At 34.8% G+C, this 21533-nt stretch overlaps 1 protein-coding gene across 1 annotated transcript in view; it reads left to right on the top strand.

The window, feature by feature from the left end:
- LOC145284009 (DNA-directed RNA polymerase II subunit RPB2) overlaps positions 1–21533 on the top strand; it is an 83203-nt gene that overhangs the window by 8109 nt on the left and 53561 nt on the right. The window contains exons 2-4 of the mRNA XM_080133100.1: positions 7792–8021; positions 16025–16137; positions 17704–17960. Coding sequence (XP_079989226.1) covers positions 7792–8021; positions 16025–16137; positions 17704–17960 — 600 coding nt within the window. The remainder of the gene's footprint in view (positions 1–7791; positions 8022–16024; positions 16138–17703; positions 17961–21533) is intronic.

Raw genomic sequence — 21533 nt, 5'->3', positions numbered from 1 at the left:
TTAACATGTGGAGGGGGAGGTGTTTTGTACCTATTCTATACTTTAACCTTACAAGTGAATAAAAAAAACATAAAACTTTAATTAAACGTGGAAATATGATTTAAAAAATAGCGTGGATCACTCTCTGCATTAGCACAAAAAAAAACAAAAAACACTTTTCATTAAATTGTAAGGTGAAAGAATGGTTCGTACATTCGTGGCAAAACTGCACGAGTACCAAAACAGAGGGAGTGTTAAATACTTTCAGTGCCATGCATAGGTTGTCCGCCATGTTTTTTTAGTGATTTTTGAAAAGTGGTAGGATTGTTAATCTCCGCCTTTTTTCTTTTATTACACCATATTTTGATTTTCAAGTTTTGCGTTACGAAACGGGTGCTGTCAAGAATTGTGCATGTCAAACATTAGGCACGGCCAAAAAAATGGAAGAAAAACCAAGTTTTTTTTGGGTTTTTTTTTTTAAACGAATTAAAATCTATTAAAATCCATTATTCTTGAGCAGCTTTCCCCCCCCCCAAAAAAAAAAGATAAAAGCCTGAATTTTATCATGTAAAAAGCAGAATAATATAAAACTTTTTATACTATTTTTAATAGAATTTTAAATTTTCAAAAAAGAAATACCATTCACCGCCATTTTTATCTCAATGGATAAAAATCAATTTTTTTTTTTTTTTTTCTAAATAACATTTAGTATGCTTTGCTATAAGAATATGCAAAAATATAACATAAGTACTTGAATTTCAAATAATTCATCTTTCATCTCGTGTATAGATTTTGCGTGGTGAAATTAAAAAAAAAAATAATTTTGAAAGTTTAGAAGAAACTATGGTAGCCTTGATAGGATTAAATAAATTCATTTAGTCCTGTACATTTCCATGTATTTTTAATGTTTTGTTGACCAACTGTGAAGAGTTTAATTCTTTTTTTATAAGCGATATATATATATATATTTTTATTTACTTAGAAAGTTGCCCATAATTTATTTGGACGTATATAACATTTTAATTTTTTTATTATTTTTAATACAGTAATCTACGTACACGCATGTTTCAAGGTAACTACCTCTCCTCAGCACATATATATATTTGTTGCCTACATAACCCCCGAAGTTGAGCAACAATGAGGCTGGCCAGTACCAAATGGGTGACCATTTTGGGAATGCTAGGCACTGTATGTATTTGAGACAACTGCATCTAGTATCACGCTTGGTCGTTTTGATCCTGTCTTGCCATCAGGACCAAGTGTTTCTGGACGAGGATGGTAGATGCAAAAGTCCCCCACACTTTAAACAAAGTCAAGCGCAAGTCACAGCAAAAAGGAAAGGAGGGAGATAAAAACTGTACGTAAATACAAACGACTGTGTAGATTTTTTATGGTGTATCATGGATGAGGAAATATCACGTAACAACAAATTGCTGAAAGAAATTATATTTTTAGCGAAATGTGCTGTTATTTATCTTTTTTTTTTTTTTCTTTTTTGGTATCGATTCTTCAAAGCATTTACTATTTAATGATATATTAGTGATATAGGGTTCACTAAAAGAAAATTATTTATTTTTCAAAGATTTAAAAGTAGTGTTTTTTCATAAGAATAATGAAAATATATAATTTTTTTTTTTTTTTCACCCCGCTACTACCATTGGGGGGGGGGTCCTTACTACACCATCTCTCTATACTTGGGCAATGCCTGATACCCCCTGCTAGTTGTTAAGTAAAAGTACAAAATAGTTAAACGGAAAAAAAACTCCCCTCTCCATGTTCAGAATGAGTTTGTAAACATTGAGAGTACTTGTTAAGATAGAGTTGACGGATCGATTTTTTTTTAAATATGTTGTTTTAAGCAAAAATCACAGTACTTATGTTATGTCAAAAATAGTATATTCAAAAATTACGAAAATTTATTGAGTAGAAAATTATTTATAGTTAAAAGGAAATTTTACAGAAAATTGAAGAAAATTGTTTCTTTGCCTAGATGTGAAAACCTTTAAGATTGCGAATACAAGAGAAATACTTATCTCCATTTTCGCAACTTTAATGGCTGACGTTTTGTTTTAGCCAATAGCCATAGTTTTTGGTTTTGTTTTTGTTTTTTTTACTAAAAGCAGCAGTTGAATTTTCATAATTTTTGGATATATTAATATTTTCGACATGACAGTTAAGTACCATTGTTTTAAAAAAAATCAATCTGTCGATTTTATCTTAACAAACACCAAAATGACGATAGTTGTGTGTTATACTAATGTTTAAAAACTTTTACATATCTTCTGGCAAGTTAAGCTATCAATATTGAATGATGTAAATAAAAATTACAACGACGGATACATACAATTTAAAAAATTTTCGATATTTTCATTTTTTTAATGTCTTGATTAAACTGTACAAGTACCAAAAACAGGAACAGAAATCTCATATTCCAAAAATAACGTAAATTTATCTAGTAGTTTTCTTTTTATAAAGAAAATATGGTAAATTTTTACTTGGTGTCCACCTTAACATTTTCCTTTCAAATGATGACTTTTGAAGGTTTTCGGGTATGCTGCAAACGAATATCACATTGAAAATTTCTGCCAATAAGTAGTTTTTCGGATATTAAGTAATGTAATTCCTTATGTTAAAAGTGGTAGCTATTGTTGTACGTGGAAGCGCACCAAAAGTATGTATACACTTAGGTGGAAACCAAGTAAAAATTAACTGAAAATATTTTAAATGATTTAAGCAATTTGTGCAGCGTTTCACTCGGTTTGGCCTTCAACCGTCCTCAGGCAGATTGGTTGTTGTCTGGAAAAGAAAAGACAAAACCATAATCATAAAATAGAGACTAACTCAAAGAATACAAAAATATCTACAGAGCCAGTAACTTTTCTCAGCATGTCAACCAAAACGTTGCACAAATAACATGAGAACAATAGTTCGATTGATAATGATGATGACTGGCAGTTGCAGAGAACCATATCCAATTGCACACTAGGTTGGTCTACAGCTTCTTTGAGCGGCATAGGTGACCGCATCTGTCACAGTTGAAGGTAGGCTCATTTGGTTATATTTCTTGCCTCCTTTGTTGGCGTCTGAGCTCTTGGTTGTTTCTAAACTCTTTTTCTCCGATGCTCCAGTTTGGACCTGATGGTGGAGCACCATAGATCAGTCTTGGACAAATTCTTCCCAGTTTTGCGTGTTAATGCCCAGCGTATTGAAATCATGCTTACAGATGTTCTTGTAACGCAACTGGGGTCTGACTATATTTCTGCTGCCTGAAATTAGTTCGCCGACGAGTATATCTTTTAGCAGTCTGCCATTTTTTATTCTGGTGACGTGCCCCAGCCAGCGGTGCCAGCGCTGTTTCAGGAGTGTGTACATCGTTGACAAGTTAAAGAGAGAGAGGATAACGTTGTTGGTGACCCTGTCCTTTCAGCTAATCCTAAGGATCCATCATAGGCACCGTAGATGGAAGGCATTCAGTCTTTGTTCGTGCTTTGCATAGGTGGACCAATGACACCTCTCTAGAAGTAGTCTAGAGCATTACAGCCCACACCTCACTGGACCTTCTACCCTTTCCCGTGTTTGGGACAACTCTAAGCTAAGCATAAAGACCAAGGCTGATGTAGACAAAGCCTTCTTTATGGCTGCAAACATGCCCGAGGACGGTCAAAGGCCAAATCGACCGAAACGTTTCACAAAAAAAACTCAAGATGAGAACAATAGTCCAATCAATACAAGTAATATAAACAATCAGCCCTCATCTCAAAAATTCAAAACTTTAATATCCAAACCTGTTATGGAATTGATGTCATGATATAGCCTGCTGTATATCATCGAGTGTGCAGAGCATTAATAATCTCACCAATACCGACTTTCTTATTAAAGCACAATTGATGAGATCTTTTTGGTTTGCAGCCGCACATCCTCCTGATGATGGCATAATCATAATGTCGAAGTGCTTGGTGCACGTGTGTTACTCCTGTGAACGGAAGCAGAGAAAACACAGGTTGAAAAAGACTTTGCCGTAAATCATGCCAAGTTGTTTTGTTTCATTTTAATTTCAAAATTCTCAGAAATCGGAAAGCCTCCTTCCTAGCACTAATACACTTGATCTCTATGTAAGATACATAGATATTTGAATATTACTTTAACTTTTTCTTTACCTCTTCAAACATTGGGTTCGTAAAGAAGTGAACAACATTAATTTTCCTCTCAGTAATTGACCTGGTAATCTTTCTTGTGGTTTTTTGGTCTTAAAAGATTCCATGACAAGAATTCATCTAGTCTGGCATGTCTCAGGGATCCATTCTGGGCTCAACTCTTTTTTTGATTTTCATCAACGATCTCATAAATTATATTCTTTGATTATTCATTGACATCTATGCAGACAATACTACCATCTATGGCAACATTTCAAAGGCTGACAAAGACCAGTATCTTTCTGACTCTCTCACTTTCGACCTGGATCGTGTGGTACAATGGTGTAAAAAAATAGTTGCCTTGAATGCGTCCAAAGCCAAACTTCTATCTTTTCACCACCAACGCTCATGTCCCCATTTGATCCCAGTTAAAATGGACAACTCGTCTTGAGAAATTAAATCCTTACATTGCATCAGAATTAATGATTAATGTTTAGTTTTAAAATATGCAAACGAAGAAATGATTTGCAGCGATTGAAAATGGTACCTCTTCTTTTATCATGAATTGAACTTATTAATAAGAAAAAATAAAAATAAAATGGTGACGTACACCCAGGCTTAAACAGGGGATCATTCGATCTGTAGTCGAATGCTCTACCACTAAGCAATGGATCTGATATAAGTGAATAAACGATGGTACACTGCATCCGATGTACGTATTACATTTCAACATTTTTCTTGGTCCCCCGACTGAAGGAGGAAGGACCTGTAAGTTCACCCTTGTCTGTTCGTCTGTCGTCAATAACTACGCCTTGGAATTTTTAAAAATTTTGCACAAACATTAAACATGATATGAGTAAAAAAGTAACAGAACAGATTTTCTGGGAAAACTCTTCTCCTCGTCCCCACCAGCCTTTCGCGTTAAAGTCGCTAAAATTGATACTTTTGTGCTTATTAAAAAAAAATTGATGTCTTGGATTTTTTAAAAAACTTTCTCAAAAGTTGTAACTAACTGATTTCTATATAATTTTGTTTGTCTATACTTCTCGATAACTTTTGGGTGTGCCCCAGGGATTTTTTAAGGCTAATAAAAACACTCCATTTTTGGGACTATTTTACCATATTTGTCCAAAAGTTTCTATGTATGTCTATTTAGCAGTTTTGCATGGTGCTGAACTCAAATTTGAATATGTTAAGGCCTTTGGGACTTTTAGTGCTAAAGGGGGGGGGGGCAATGTTGGACTAAGTCATTTCTTTTTTTTTTTTTTTTGCAGAGTGCAGAACTCAAATTTACATATATTAAGGCCTAAAACTGCACCGTTTGTTCATTTTCACCTTACTTTGACGTTCCTTGGGGGCTAAATGGGGGGGGGGGATGCTGAACTTAGTCATTTTTTTATGCCTTGTTCACTGTGCACTCACAGGGGACCATGCATGCTTCACTTGTTTTTTTTTTTTTCACAACAATGGAATTAGAAGAACATGTCCACTCTTGTAATGTTATCGAGTAAAACAAAAAATTAAAAAAAAAAACGTTTTGGATGATTGGAGAAATTCCCATCCAAAAAAATTAGACTATTTAAAAGAATAAAAAAATTTTTTTTCATAGTGAAATGATTGAAAAGAAACACCCAAACAGTCACCATTTGTACAGATAACCTAAAATCTTTCTCCAAAGTTTTTTTCTAATTTTATCATTAATTCTATGAAATTACTAGAGAAATATCTGGCATCAACTGAAATGGATGGCTCTTGTCTTGAGGAGGCTCCATGTTTTGACAAGCTTCTGGGTTTGACCTTTACTCTTGATCTGAAATAGAACACGTACATCAAATCTGTTGCCAGGGACGCTGGGAAAATGGTGGGATCCTTCTACCGCTCCAGAAGATATCTCACTATTGATGCAATTCTCTATCTGTATAAAAGCCAAGTACGTCCAAGGATGGAGTACTGCTGCCACATCTGGGCAGGAACTGCTAAAAACAGCCTATCCTGCCTTGACAGAGTACAAAATAAACTTTGTGGTTTAGTGGGGGATGCCCTTTTCTCTTCCCTGCAGCCTCTCTCCCACAGAAGAGACGTTGCAAGCCTGTCTTTGTTTTATCGTTATTTCCATGGAAAGTGCTCGTCTGAGCTCCAATCTCTCGTCCCCCCCTCGCTAATCTTTCATGAGAAACACCCGCCTGGCTGAAACTACTGTCAATAATTTTCCCCACTCTTTATCTGTACCTAAATCCAAACGTAGATTCCATGAGCAGAGCTTCTTTCTCAGAAGTGCACGATTGTGGAACTCTCTTCCGTTCGCCTGTTTCCCACCTGACTACAACTTAGATGTCTTCAAATCCAACATAAACAAATTCCTGACAAACCGCCCCCTTAAGTAAGACACTTTATCAAATCTTCAATACTAATGATTACTACAATACTATCTTGTTTATTACTGTACACGCAATAATCCTTATCCCAGAGTGGCCTTCAGGCCTTGATAAGTGGTGACCCCCATGTAAAAAAAAAAAAAAAAAAAAATTGTGATATTTATCTTGAAGAATTCTGCATGACTTATCTTGTTTAGGAACTCCCATCATATTTGTAGGGGGAAGAGGACATCAGCTGTACCAAACATTGACTTGAAACCGTGTCTGCTTTGTTCATCCGTCGGTAGTGGGAATGGACAACTCAAACAGTAAAGTCTTATGACTTAAATAACACAAAAATCTAGATATTATTTCGATCAGTGGGGTAATAATTTTCATAATGTATCATGCTTTTTTGGAGTCTGAATCAACCAATTTTCTCTGGCTATGACTCTACAGTCTTGTTTTCAGGTGTGTCTAGCTTTTTTTTTATAGTTCTTAATAAATCTCGACTTATCAAGTATAAAAGCCACTTGAAGATGAGGGTTAATGAAATAAGGGTCAGTTGAAGAATGTTTTGAGATAAATGGAAACAACAAAGGTAAATACTTTGATTGTAAGTCATCAAAATTTGATGGCTTATGACAAATATTTGTTGAATTTGAAGACTACCATATTGTAGTCTGCAGTGAAGCAGTCCAATGATAATGTGTTTTTGAGATAAGTCTTGGTAAGAAACTGTGTTCATGGAAATTCCATTTGATGTTTAGTGCATGAAGAAATATAAGAAAATTCTTTGCCATTGTAGCAGAAATTAGTTCTTACTGGTAAATGCCCCCTGATCCCCTCTAGTAAAATTGCACATAATTGCCACTTTATTATTCTGAGTACAATTTTTTTTTTTTTTTTTTTTTTTTTTTTTTTTTACATGCCACTTTCATGTATGGAAATATTTGGTATAACCGAGTGTAAAAATTTTAGACTTTCACCATTTTAAAATGAATTGTTCCAAAATCGAATGAAGTGACATTTTAATTTAAAGAATATTCAGCTGAAAATTATTTTTACAGCAAAAAGAAGAAAAAGTATTGCTTAAAATTTAAATTTTTATAATTTTCAATGAAGAAACACTTGTTTTATTTACAGAATATTTAGCTGAAAATTATTTTTACAGCAAAAAGAAGAAAAAGTATTGCTTATTAATAAAATTTAAATTGTTATAATTTTCAATGAAGAAACACTTGCTTTATTTACAGAATATTTAACTGACAATGAAAAGGTTTGTGTTTCAAGGTGATCTCATGTTTTGTAATTTTTTTTTTCAGGAGATATTGTTCTGGATGAAGAAGATGGAGAAGAAATCACCCCCGATTTGTGGCAAGAAGCCTGCTGGATTGTTATTAGTTCATACTTTGATGAAAAGGGTTTGGTACGACAACAATTGGACTCGTTTGATGAGTTCATTCAAATGTCTGTCCAGCGTATTGTTGAGCATTCACCTGCCATTGACCTACAAGCAGAAGCTCAGCATACATCAGGAACTGTGGAAACACCAGTAAGTATAGAACAACACTGCTGAGGGGATACGGTGCAGAAAATATGAGAGTGCTTCTAAAGGTGGAGATTTAATAACATCTCTTAGTTGAGACTAGCCTGGGTACCTGGCATTGCCCAGGTGTTTGGAGGTGTGTGTTAAGCAAAAAAAAAAAAGTAGGCAGGCAGGCTCAAACCTGTACCACGAAGAAGGAAAAGAATGTGAAAAAAAAAAATGTGACGTTATTCCTGTTGTGCCCATCGCCAAACCGGAAATGGCAAAGGTTTAAATTAAGGCTAGTCACTCAAAAAAAGAGGATGACTTTCGAAAATATTGGCGAAAAAAGCAACCTCTGCCTGTAGAAAAGTATTTTTGCTAATAGAATCGAGTGTGGATTGTAATTTCAACCAAGTAAATCAAAAATTGCAGAGATACCTGACCTTTATCAGATTGACAAGCTGGCAGGCCAGCGTTGCCCATTCGTACAATATGCTTAAACATGATAATTTATGTAGATTATGAATTATTAGAGAATCAGTCCTCTATTGATAATTATATATTACAAGGAATAATTTGCCAGGTGGACTGATTCGCAAGAAAAAAAATGTTTAAAAATGATAATGTCGTTTATCAAATTCTGGCTGTGTTTGTTTACAATATCACGTCAGCTGATATTTGGGCTTCATGATAATGCCCTGGAAAGTCACTTTTGATTAATGTTTAGTTTTAAAATATGCAAATGAAGAAATGATTTGCTGTGATTTGAAATGGTACCTCTTCTTTTATTGTAAATTGAACTCGTTAAAAAAAGAAAAAATTAAAATAAAATGGTAAAGTACATCCGGGCATAAACAGGGGATCATACGATCTGTAGTCGAATGCTCTACCACTAAACTATATCGCTAGAATATAATAAATCTGTTTTGTTTTTTCTTAAGAAGATATGATTTTCTAAGATATTATTATCTCCCTTGGCTGGTGTAAGTTAAAAATTTCCCCTGTGAACATTATTCTTTTTTATCTATAAGAGAGAAAAGCTAGTTTTAATATCAGATTTTTTGGATTTTCGGTACTTATCGGATGAATTTCTGTACAAAACATATCTAAGAACACTGCCAGATATATAAATTAGCTTTGTATGAAATTTGCAAAAGATAGGCTTGGCCATTTCGGAATCTATAAGGAACGAACTTACACACTTGACACAGTGACTTTTATATAATAGTAGAGATAAAAACTGCCTCAATCTAACCTGATCAACAATTTGGTGCTGAGAGGCAATGACCTTGTATAACTCGGGATTTGATAAACTAGCCAGGTTGGAATAAAGTGCTTTTTTTATGAGGGGGGGGGGTACATCTTATCAAGGCCTGGAAGTCATGAGTGTTAGATGGTAAGACATGATCAGTAACAGTGGAACTTGTGTAGGGCTTAATCATATAAGAGGGCGGCTCAACCAGAACTCTTTGATACGCTGTGAAAAAGGTTAGAATATATTTCCTTTTACATTTTGTCCCATGTAATCTTCAACCAACTTGAAGTGCATTTTTTTCAAACTGTGGAACCAACTGGAATTTGAAATCAATCCTCATCTCAAAACATTCTGAAACCTGAGTATGAAAAAAAAAAAAACCCATCTACATTCCACGTCAACATAAAATGTACAGTCCCGTTATTCATTATGCTTTGTTTCTGTGTATTCTCGCCTCTTTCTGTCATTTTTTCCTTGTCCAGGCGTCAGACTTTTTTTTTTAATTTCACAAGCTCACTCTTCAATCCTTCCAGTTGAGTAGTTTGATTGTTTCCAAGTGTAGTGTAGCTGCATGAACGCTCGTAGTTTTTTCGTCAGCCAGAAACAACTCGTAACACAAAATTTGTTTCTTATAAAAAATATAAAAATATTATTTTATTATCTGCCTCGTGTGCGTGCATCCAAGATAGAGACAGGATGGGCAGGAGTGGGGAGGAGTTGAACAGCAAGCACATCTAGTATTGCTTGCTGCTTTTTGTCTGCTTGCTGGCTTGCCTTCCCTTCTGATAACAGGCTTCTTAAGTAGATTAGGTAGAGGTGCCTGCACGTGAAATTTTTGTGACAGGAGGTGCGCAATCTCCAACCACACCTCTTCTGAGTCGACATTGTGAAGCGTATGTTCAGGACGACTGGAAACAAATGGCGAGATAAGCGGAGAGCATATACAACGCCTAGAATTCTCAAATGGTCACCCAATTGGTACTAACCAGGCTCAGTGTTGCTTAACTTCGGTGATCTGACGAAAACCGGTATGTCAATGAGATTATGCCATATATATATATATATATATATATATATTGGCAGCTAGTCGTTATTCAAGCACGTCTGATTGAACAAAACTGAGTTCTTCTTTTTTCCAATTCTGTTGGATAACTTTTCAATTCGCCGTCTTTTTATTTCGGCTTGCATATTATGGGGTGCCGAGTAGGGTGTGTGTGTGTGTGTATACTGTCAGCTGTGAGGGTAAATTACTTCCAGTGATATCAGTTTTGACAGCTTCACCCCACAAATGTTCAGTGAGTTTTGGTTACCGACAGCCATGCGCGTGTGTGCAGTTTCAACACGTGATACAAGTTCCACATTGTACAATCTTCTTCAATCTCTTGCTTTTTGTGATTGAAGATATCCATGCTTCTGCAATGGTTTATCCAGGAGGGTGAAGACTCCACATGACTATATCAGCAAAACTGATTCATCTTTAAGATAACTTATGCTGGGTGAATGTAGTACTTTTGGCAAATCTATTGACTTAATGTCTGGCCAAATTTCACATCGCAAAGCCAACTAATCATCGACTTATTGCACTGCAAAAGATTAATTTTGAATTGAAAGCCATGTTTAATTTCACAAGAGTTTCCGATGGGTAGCTGATCTGTACAAGTGTTAGAGATGTAAAAAAGAATTTTCAGTAGGAAGCTAATCTGTAAAAGTCTTGGACTTTAAAAGTTTACAGGCAACAAGCAGAGATCTCTCTTGTGTGGACACGAAAAAATTATCTGCGGTAATCCTAAAAGATCCAATATTTTTATGGAGCAATTCTGGTTTCTGATTAGTTGCTAGCAGACCATAGCTATATTTAATTGGTCAGTTTCTATCACCAATGTCTGACTGGAACCTTCAAATTTTTTTCATCATACCCACATTTATATAAAAAACATTGCAACAACTAATAAAAGTAAAACTAAACCATTTACTTAATATTGTAATATCAAATATGCAAGTTCATTTGGGAACAAAATCAGAGTAAACATGCTTATGCACAATCTGTGTAAGTATGACACTTAGGAAATAAGAGAAGACTTCTTGGCCCTATTTATTTTATTGCTTTCACACACACAAAATGATTTGGGAATCTTAGGTAGGATGGACTCCCCCCCCCCTCTCCCCGGTGTGCTTGAGGAATTGTGGTGAATGAGAACTTTAGCTAGGATGAAGCATAAACTAGCAAAGGTACAGGGACAAGGATGACCATAGACACCCCCCTCCCCATTTTTTGAATGGCCTTGTGCCTAATTTTTTTTTATTACTGTTTTGTTTGTAAACTTTCAGGGTGAATAAAAAATATATAACTCAAAGTGTAGTATCTGTTCTTCAGATGCTATGCTTCTATTTTTTTGTTCAGTGAAGGAGAAATCCTTCACGATTGAGACAATTTTTATTTTTGGTTCTTTTTCTCCACGTTAAAAATTGACCCTGGTGTCTTGCTCTGTCCCATGAGGAGACAAAGTAGATAAAAGTAAATAAAACCATTTAAACCGAAAGAAATGGCTGTTGCTGTTTTGGCTAGAGTTCTGTCTTCCATCTCTCCTTTTATTCCTCTCTCTCTCTCTCTCTCTATCTCTCTCTCTCTCTCTCTCTCTCTCTCTCTCTCTCCAGTGAGTGGGGATCTGCCTGTGAATCTTCAAAAATTAAATTTGTTATAGGCGACAGTGGGAGGACTGTCAAGTGTGAGGGTAAAAACTCCTCTGCCTTCCTTTATTTAAAAACTATCTGGGAGGGGGGGGGGCGCCCAGCATTGCCCTTGTGAAATACGATTAAATAAAAAAAAAATGTCAAATGCCGTATGGTGGACACCTGTAAGAAAGTTGAGTATTTTAGAAGATAAGAGAGAGAAAAAAGGGGAAATTATTGGTTTGAAAATATAGATTCTTTTTTACCAAGTGTTATAAAATTTTAACTATAGAATAGTAATATAATCTTCAAAAAGTTTACAAATTTTCATGTAGTTTCGTCCCATAGAACCAAAAATATGAGCATTTCAATAATCAATTTGGCTACGAGTATATATATATATATATATATATATATATATACAAGAGCAAATAGTTAATAAAACATGCTAAAAAAACACTTTGAAAAAGAGTTAAAAACATATTTAATCTGAAAATGGAAACACTTAATAAGTGGATAGTTCTTAATCCGCTGAGTTTCGAAGGAATACTTTCCTTCTCATCAGAGGGTAGGAATTAGCAAAATGCGGGATCGGATTTTGCATGCAAAAGTATTTGATGAAACTGCAAGTAAGTCAAAGATCTTACTTGATTACAAAAAGTGAAGCAGAGGGAATAGGGTGAAGAAAAAGGTGATTACACGTGAATGGATAGTCTGGTGAAAGGTAAAATCCAAAAATGCAAATCCAAGAAAGTTAATTAAATTTCCATTAGCACAAGTAAAATCCAAGGAAATTGCGTAATTGGAAGATAGTCCAAAATAATCCAAAAGGTCGAAATCCGTGGAATAATTCACAAACATGTGCAAGGAAAAGGGGAAAAATTCCAATAATATTAATAAAAGAAAAATAAGATATGCGTTTAACATGGCTGCCGAGACAAAATGTGATTAAGAAAAATCAATGAAGAGGAAGAGAAAAAAAAATTAAATGGTGATAGAATTAAATATAAAATAGAAAAGCAAATGTCAAAATGACCCAGACAAGATGACACTAAAAAACGCGAAAAATATAGGGCAGGAAAAGAGGTCAACTGAATTGTACAGGTTATTACTAAAGAATATATCAGCAAGAGTTATTAAAAGACACTAAATGGAAAAAAAAATTAATAAATAAATAAAAAATTTAAAATAAAATAAAATAATTTTTAAGGGGAGAGGATGGCTGGTATCTGCAAATTCCAGATAAAGCAAGCAAGTAAGTATGTAAGTAAATGCATATAGTAAAATATAAGTAAATATACATACAGGATATGAATGTGTGGGTAGATTGACATATTTGGTAGATAGGAATATTTAAAGACAAGCGGAAATTGCAGATAAAAAAAACGGCCAAGCAAAGAAGAAATAAAGAATTAAAATAAAGGATTATAAAGTTATAAAGTGTTTAGAAAGTATTTAGAAAAAAACGATAATGTTAAAGAAAAATTATATATATCTGAAAGGTTAAAGTAATAGCTATGTAATTTAAAAATTACCATAATTAAATTTGGACTTATGTTTACAGAAAGAGATCAGTTCGTTTTTAGAATTTATTATATTGTTACTTTGAGGGGAAGTAATTATAGTTATAGCTTCGGTTATGCAGAGGCGACATGACTTAGAGCCTGGAGTATAAGACTTAGTTTATGATAGTCCATTTGATTGAGAAGGGGGTATTATTATAGTTAAGTTTTTTTAATTAAGGTGGTTAGAGAAGTTCTTTGGTTATTATTAGAATTATGGTTGTTAAAAGAAGAAATGTGGTTTGATATTCTTTTCTTAATTAATGTGAAGTAGTGCCGATATATGTATGTACTTTATTAAAAGCTCAAGGTCTGATATTAATATTAATTTGCTGATTTGTATTAGTTAAATAGTTTTAATTTTGTTCATTGTGTTCAACAAAGGGTGGGACAATGATAGTATGACGACTGTTTTGGAGGGGATAATGAGTGTTATTAGTGTTAGGATGGCTGTTAGAAGAAATATTATTATTCTCATTAATATTATTATTACTAGTTGTATGATTGTAGATGGAGGGGCTGCTTGAGTGGTATATTGGATTAGTAACTATATCAGATGGAGGATGGGAAGAAAGATAACTTCAAGACGAAATATTAGTGCCTGTTATGGGAGGATTGCGTGGGAGCTTAGTAATTGTGCATGAATATATAACATCTTTATGGATGCAATCATTATTGAGTGGGCAAAGATGTTATTACAATTACAGTTAGTTTTGGGTTTAATTGGGAAAGGGATTTTTTGGGCTGATTTAATTTTTTTGTTTCTATCTCCTATTTGGTTTTATCAAGCTTTAACATCTGGTTGAGATTACTTTATAAATATTAATTCTTTAATATTTATAATATACTTTAGTTTTACCATCTTGGATCATTTTGGTAAATTGTAATTTTTTATTTTATATATATATATATATATATATATATATTTAGCAATTTTATAAGTTCCAAATCTCAGCGACTATTGATCAGAATTTAACTGATGAAGGCTTATTGGAAAGGTAATGACCTGACTTGTGTAATGAGCTATGTGACATTTGCCCTTAGGGTCGCACATTAAGGGGATCATCCAGAGCCTATTTTTGACAGTTTTTTTACAGTCATAAAATATTTCAATCATAGTCATTTGTTTTCCTAGTTTTGCATATGAATTACAAAATATCTGATATTTTCCTCAAAACCTCTGGCTTTGATGCAGGGGAGACTAAAACTTGCTGCTATGGTTTCAAATGATCTGAAATAATAGCAAAGAGAGTCTTGATTCCAAATATTTCTCATAATTTATATCTCCCCTCTTTGGTTTTCATACATAAACTAAATTTCATAGTGTATAAGAATTCTTTGATACTGGAGATATGCATAATTGTACCCACTTCCAAATGAGGGGAGATATAACTAATACTATAACAAGAGAATATTCTTTTTATTATTTTGACTCTCGAGTACATATCAGTTAATATCTTACCTGTTTTTAGATAGAGTGATGTGGTTCTCGATTGATTAACTGTGTCGGATATATACTCAAGAGTCAAAACAAGAAGAATATTCTCTTGTCATAGCTCTAGATATAAGATAAGAGAAATATTTGGAATCAAGTCTCCCCTTGCTATTATTTCACATTATCTGAAACCATAGGATCAAATTTTAGTTTCCTCTCCATCAAGTCCAGAGGTTTTGCGGAAATATATTTTAGTTCAAAGATAATTGCATTTCAAGATCTTAAATGGAACTCATACATCAAATCTGTTGCCAAGGCCGCTGTAAAAATGGTGGGATCCTTCTATCGATCCAGTAGATATCTCACTGCTGATGCAATTCTCTATCTATATAAGAGCCAGGTACGTCCAAAGATGGAATACTGTTGCCACATCTGGGCAGGAGCTGCTAGAAAGGACTTGTCCTGTCTTGATAGAGTTCAAAATAGACTTCATAGCATAGTAGAAGATGTCCTTTTCTTGTCCCTGCAACCTCTATCTCACAGAAGAGATGTTGCGAGTTTGTCTCTGCTGTATCATTATTTTCATGAAAAGTGCTCGACTAAGCTTCAATCTATGGTCCCCCCTCACAATACTTTCACAAGAAACACTCATTTAGCTGAAAACACTATTAATAATTCCCCCCACTCTTTATCTGTGCCTAAACCTAAACGTAGATTCCATGAACAAAGCTTCTTTCTTAGAACTGCACGCCTGCGGAATTGTCTTCCGTTTTCCTGCTTTCCAGCTAACTACAATATGGTCGTCTTCAAGTCTAACGTAAACAAGTTCTTGATTAGCCGTTCCACTTGTTAACAAATTTACCAAATTTCCATTTACTAACGATTATTATATTGTCCAATTTCTACACTATACACTCTTTAACCCTTATCCTCGAGTGGCCTCTTGGCCTTGATAAGTGGTGATGTTCTATGTAAAAAAAAAAAAAAAAAGTTATTACAATGAATCTTTTTGCTTATACCTGTTTTCGTTTTTTATCTACAGAAGTGTTTCAAACTCTTTCTACGAGTTACAGTAGACTTCATCCTTGTTCCTTCTCTTTTTCAGGCCAGATATGTCCTCAAGTTTGAGCAGATTTATTTATCTAAACCAACACATTGGGAAAAAGATGGTGCACCCAGTCCTATGATGCCAAATGAAGCAAGATTAAGAAACTTAACGTAAGATTAAATTTTTATTTTTTAATAAAAATATTACAACTGCTTCATTTTTATAGCTAAGCAATGCCAGAGTACCACGGCTCCAAGCTTATTTGGTTCCTTGACATTTCGCATTTTACAACAACAATGAATTTAATTCCTCCAAATCCTCTATAATTTAAAAAAACAAAAAAAGTACTTATGGTCAGTTATGTTTCTGTGATATAAGCGTTGTTTGAATTTTAAAATAAAACATGTATGAAATACGTTTATAAGCCAAATTACAAAGCAATATTATGAAAATAAACAAATATTTATTGCGGACTATTATCCTCATCTTTTCTTTTTGATGTTATTTCACGATGTTTCGGCCAACTATTCCTCTAAGCCAGAGGTGATAACCGTGGCGGGATAGGAACTCCGAATCTCCTAACTGCATTTTCAGCAATTACTGCCATCCGTAGTTGTTGTCGTTTCACGGCTTTGGGTAGGATTGAAACCGCTATCTTCAGAAAATTCTAGCATGGTACCATAGAGATTCAACGTCTCTATCCACTGCGCCATCATGCCCCGAAGGCATGAATTTAAATTAAAAATAATATAAGTATTTATTCGTTTAAAATTAATATTTTGACGATATACGTCATCCTCAGAATTTTATAAATTTTTCCTTTTTCTGTTTTTTTTTTTTTTTCTCCTTACTGTGATGTTGAATTGAAGAGAGAAAAAACAGTTAGTAAAGAATCTGCGTCTTGTCTGTCTGCAGTTTTATTTTGAAATGCCAGAAGAATATGCATGGCACATGTGATATCAATGTCAGAGTTTTTGGTTCTGTAATTGAAGTGTTGTTTGAATTTGAAATTTGAATTTTAAAATAAAATATGTATAAGATATGGTTATGAGCCAAATTACAATACAATGTGCAGCAGAACTTTGGCGCCGGCCCACAAGTTCCAAGAGATCCAGGCATGACTTCAGGAGTGCTATGACTTTATACCTTTCTCTCACTGACCCCTCCCCTCCTCCCTGCCTTGAACCCGAGGCAGTGATTGAGGCTGAATGCGGCTACATTGAGTAGATGTCAGCTCTACTACATATTAAAGTTACCTGAATTGATTTTTTTTCAATAAGTTTTCAAATAAAGCTGTCGTGTTGTTTTCTTTAGAGTGACAATTTTATCTTTCCACCCTGTATAAGCTCATCTGGAGCAGGTGTACTACTGGAGTCCAATCATTGGTAAAGTATGTAATTATTTTTTAACAAATTTTAAATTCGACCACACCAAAAATATGCACAGAACAAGGAAAAATATTTAGTTAACTGCCCTAAAAAGCTAGAATGGTCTGGGCATTTGGTATCATTTTTTTTATTAAATCATACACACACATTGATGACGGATTTGAAGAGTGGGGGTATCTTGATTTCAAATTTTTTTGCTGGTGGTTTCTTACATTCTTGAAGAAAGAAAACTAACACATATGACTGGATAGTTCTCGGTTATGCGTCCTTTGAAAGAATCAGCTGTGAATTATCAATTTTGTTAATGTCAAATCTAATGCGTTTTTTTTTTTTTTTTTTTTTTTTCAGCTATTCCGCTCCACTCTATGTGGATATTACGAAGACTGTCATAAAAGAAGGGGAAGAAAATGTCGAGACTCAACATCAGAAAACTTTCATCGGCAAAATTCCTATCATGTTGCGATCAACGTATTGTCTATTAAACAGATTAACAGATCGTGATTTGACTGAGTTGAACGAATGCCCTCTTGATCCTGGAGGGTATTTTATCATCAATGGATCCGAGAAAGTTCTCATTGCTCAAGAAAAAATGGCTACAAACACGGGTGAGTTTGTCAGTTGAATTACTATTAAAAAATAAAGTTTGCAGAAATTCTCCCAACGCATGCACATTTTTGCATACAACATCTATGCTTGCATAGCAAATGTATGACAATAAATCTACATATATTTATTGCATATATATTATTCCTTAATTGGAATTCATTTTTGAGATGAGCATTATATATATTAATTTATTTTTATTTCTGATTATTATTCTCATCTTTATTAGTTGTTTTTTTTTTGTTTTTTTTTCATCTTTATTGGTTGTTGTTTTTTCACGACCTTTCAGCCAACTATTCCTCTGGCCTTCGTCAGGTGGTAACCGCGACGGATAGGAACTTCGAATCTCCTAACTGCATTCTCAGCAATCACTGCCATCCGTAGTTGTTGTCATCTCACCACGTTTTGGCCAAGTAAACCTCTGGCACGCTTCAGGTAGGATTGAAACCGCTATCGTGAAAAAACAACAAACAATAAAGATTAAAAAAATAAAAATAAAAAATAACAACTAATAATGATGAGAATAATAGTCCGAAATAAAAATAAATTAATATATGTAATGCTCATCTCAAAAATGAATTCCAATTAACGAATAATATATATACCAATCGGTACGGACCCGACTATGGAAGATCAGATAATAAATAAACGTGGATTTATAAGATCAAAGAATTCAACCTTGATCGCCCTTCGGGGCCCATGGCGCAGTTGATAGACGTTGAATCTCTACGGTTCCAGATGGACGTTGTCTGAAGATAGCGGTTTCAATCCTACCCAAAGCATGCCAGAGGCTTACTTGGCCAAAACGTGATGAAACGACAACAACTACGGATGGCAGTGATTGCTCAGAATGCAGTTAGGAGATTCAGAGTTCCTATCCGTCGCGGTTACAACCTGACGAAGGCCAGAGAAATAGTTGGCCGAAACATCGTGAAAAAACAACAACCAATAAAGATGAAAAAAAAAAAAAAAACAACAACTAATAAAGATGAGAATAATAGTCAGAAATAAAAATAAATTAATATTTATTGTAGTTGAGCATTTTTAAATGTTTGTTGGACACTTCTAGGCTCCAAAACTGTTTGACAGAATTACACCAAATTTAGCTTGAAACATCCTTGGAATACTGGGTGTGTTATCTCATAATATTTTGACTGCAGAAATTTCCCTCTACAACAAAGTATTGTAGGTTTGCAGCAACAGATACCACATACAAATTCAATTAGCCATTATCTTACGTAACTTTCAACTACTATTTTAGACACATTAAATTGTTATAATAAAATACTACATTGCATCCTAGGAGCAACACTATCACAATCGCAACATTGTTAGAGAAATGAGTCTTTAGCTGCTCAAGGAAAAAGTCCCTAATAGACAAAGGGGAGGATGAAACACCATGGACATGAGATACCACTCCAGCAGTTGGGGCAGTTGATGATCCAGCAGGGTGTGAAGGTGAGGGTACAGGTGAATGGGTCAATGAAGGGGCGGTAGATGGCGGGAGAGCTGACTGAGTTCCTGATGAAGGAGAAACAGGCAAGTGGTCTGAAAGAGTGCCAGACTGGCATCTAGAGGAAGAGGCTAACGATGGTGATGGTGTGTTAACTTGCGACCGATCAATCACACTGAGAGCTTGGGGATTGAAGGGGCAAATCCCTGTTGAACTAAAGCCTGCTTTGATAGTCTCCGGCTCAAAAGACTCTTCAACTGGCTGGGAAAGTCCTTCTTGCCCACTGGTCCCCTGTGTGTTCTGGCAAACTTCAACAACAATTGTTGCAATTTCAGTTTCACAGGCCAAAACACGGCACGATCAAATGGTTGCAGCAGATGAGTGAGGTGGGCCGGAAGTCGCAAGAGAATGACGTTGTTCTCCTTTGCTTTTTGAACCAAAGCGTATGAAAGATGGGAAAGATGGCCATCAAATATCAAGACCCGTGGTTTATCACTGACATCTCTTGTGTTGACCAGAAACAGCTTGGTGAACCAGTCAAGAAATTGTGGGCTCTCCATCCACCCTTTCTCACTGGTAGAGTAACATGCTCCATCGGGACCACCTATGCACCATGTTTCATAGTTTTTTTTTCTCTTGTACACAATGTACGGAGGAAGAACTTTTCCACTGGCAGAGCCAGAACAGTTCACAGTGATCTGTTCTCTGCCAGATCCACCAATGTGCTGGTTTACTCTTTTTGATCCTTTTGCAGCCAAAACGACTTGGGACTTGGGGTCAGTGACAAAGCCACTTTCATCTGCGTTATAGATTTCGCATGACATGTCCTTCACGCCAGCAGTGGTTAAGATATTGTCCAAGAGTTCAAACCAATGTTCAATTACTTCTGGACACTCAGCTGCAGCTCTTGAGAAACTGAGGTTTTCTGTCTTCCTTGGTGTAATGTCAGGATAGTGAGAAAAAAATCCATTAATCCAGTCCTGACCAGGTCGTCCGTTTTTGAAGGGAGTGTCGAATTTCATTGTGCACACAAAGTCTTGAACAATATCTTTTACTTCCTCTGATGAGAAGCCCTAGCCCCATTCAGACATTAGTTTGATGCACTCTACCAGTTCGATTTCAAGGGTGGGAGACAGTGCCGTCTGTCTGCCAAGATGGGCATCCACAGGGATTTCACCTTTAGTTCGGCGAAGCAACGATTTCTTGTTCACACCAAATTGTTTTGATGCTCGGTTAGCAGACATATGTCCATTCATGACTGCGTTATATGCGTCATTCATCGCCTGACTGCTGCTGAAGTTCACTCGCCCACAACTTTCCTTTTTCTTGTAGGTCCGCACCATTCTATGAAAACTTAAAATGTGGGGGCATTAAGCACCAAGTATAAACAATAGGCAAATTTATCATATTTGAATGCCAATCAAATAAATTTGAATGCTAATCAAATAAATTTGAATGCCAATCAAATAAATTTGAATGCCAATCAAATAAATTTGAATGCCAATCAAATAAATTTGAATGCCAATCAAATAAATTTGAATGCTAATCAAATAAATTTGAATGCCAATCAAATAAATTTGAATGCCAATCAAATAAATTTGAATGCCAATCAAATAAATTTGAATGCCAATCAAATAAATTTGAATGCCAACCAAATAAATTTGAATGCCAATCAAATAAATTTGAATGCCAATCAAATAAATTTGAATGCCAATCAAATAAATTTGAATGCCAAGCAAATAAATGGTAATGCCAATCAAATAAATTTGAATGCCAATCAAATAAATGGTAATGCCAACCAAATAAATTTGAATGCGAAGCAAATAAATTTGAATGCCAATCAAATAAATTTGAATGCCAATCAAATAAATGGTAATGCCAACCAAATAAATTTGAATGCCAAGCAAATAAATGGTAATGCCAATCAAATAAATGGTAATGCCAAGCAAATAAATGGTAATGCCAATCAAATAAATTTGAATGCCAATCAAATAAATGGTAATGCCAACCAAATAAATTTGAATGCCAATCAAATAAATTTGAATGCCAATCAAATAAATGGTAATGCCAATCAAATAAATGGTAATGCCAATCAAATAAATGGTAATGCCAATCAAATAAA

This window comes from Euprymna scolopes, chromosome 8, assembly GCF_053919585.1.
Source record: "Euprymna scolopes isolate OS-2025 chromosome 8, ASM5391958v1, whole genome shotgun sequence".
Lineage (NCBI taxonomy): Eukaryota > Metazoa > Mollusca > Cephalopoda > Sepiida > Sepiolidae > Euprymna > Euprymna scolopes.
The sequence above is the reverse complement of the archived record's forward strand: the minus strand, read 5'-3'. Positions and strand labels throughout refer to the sequence as shown.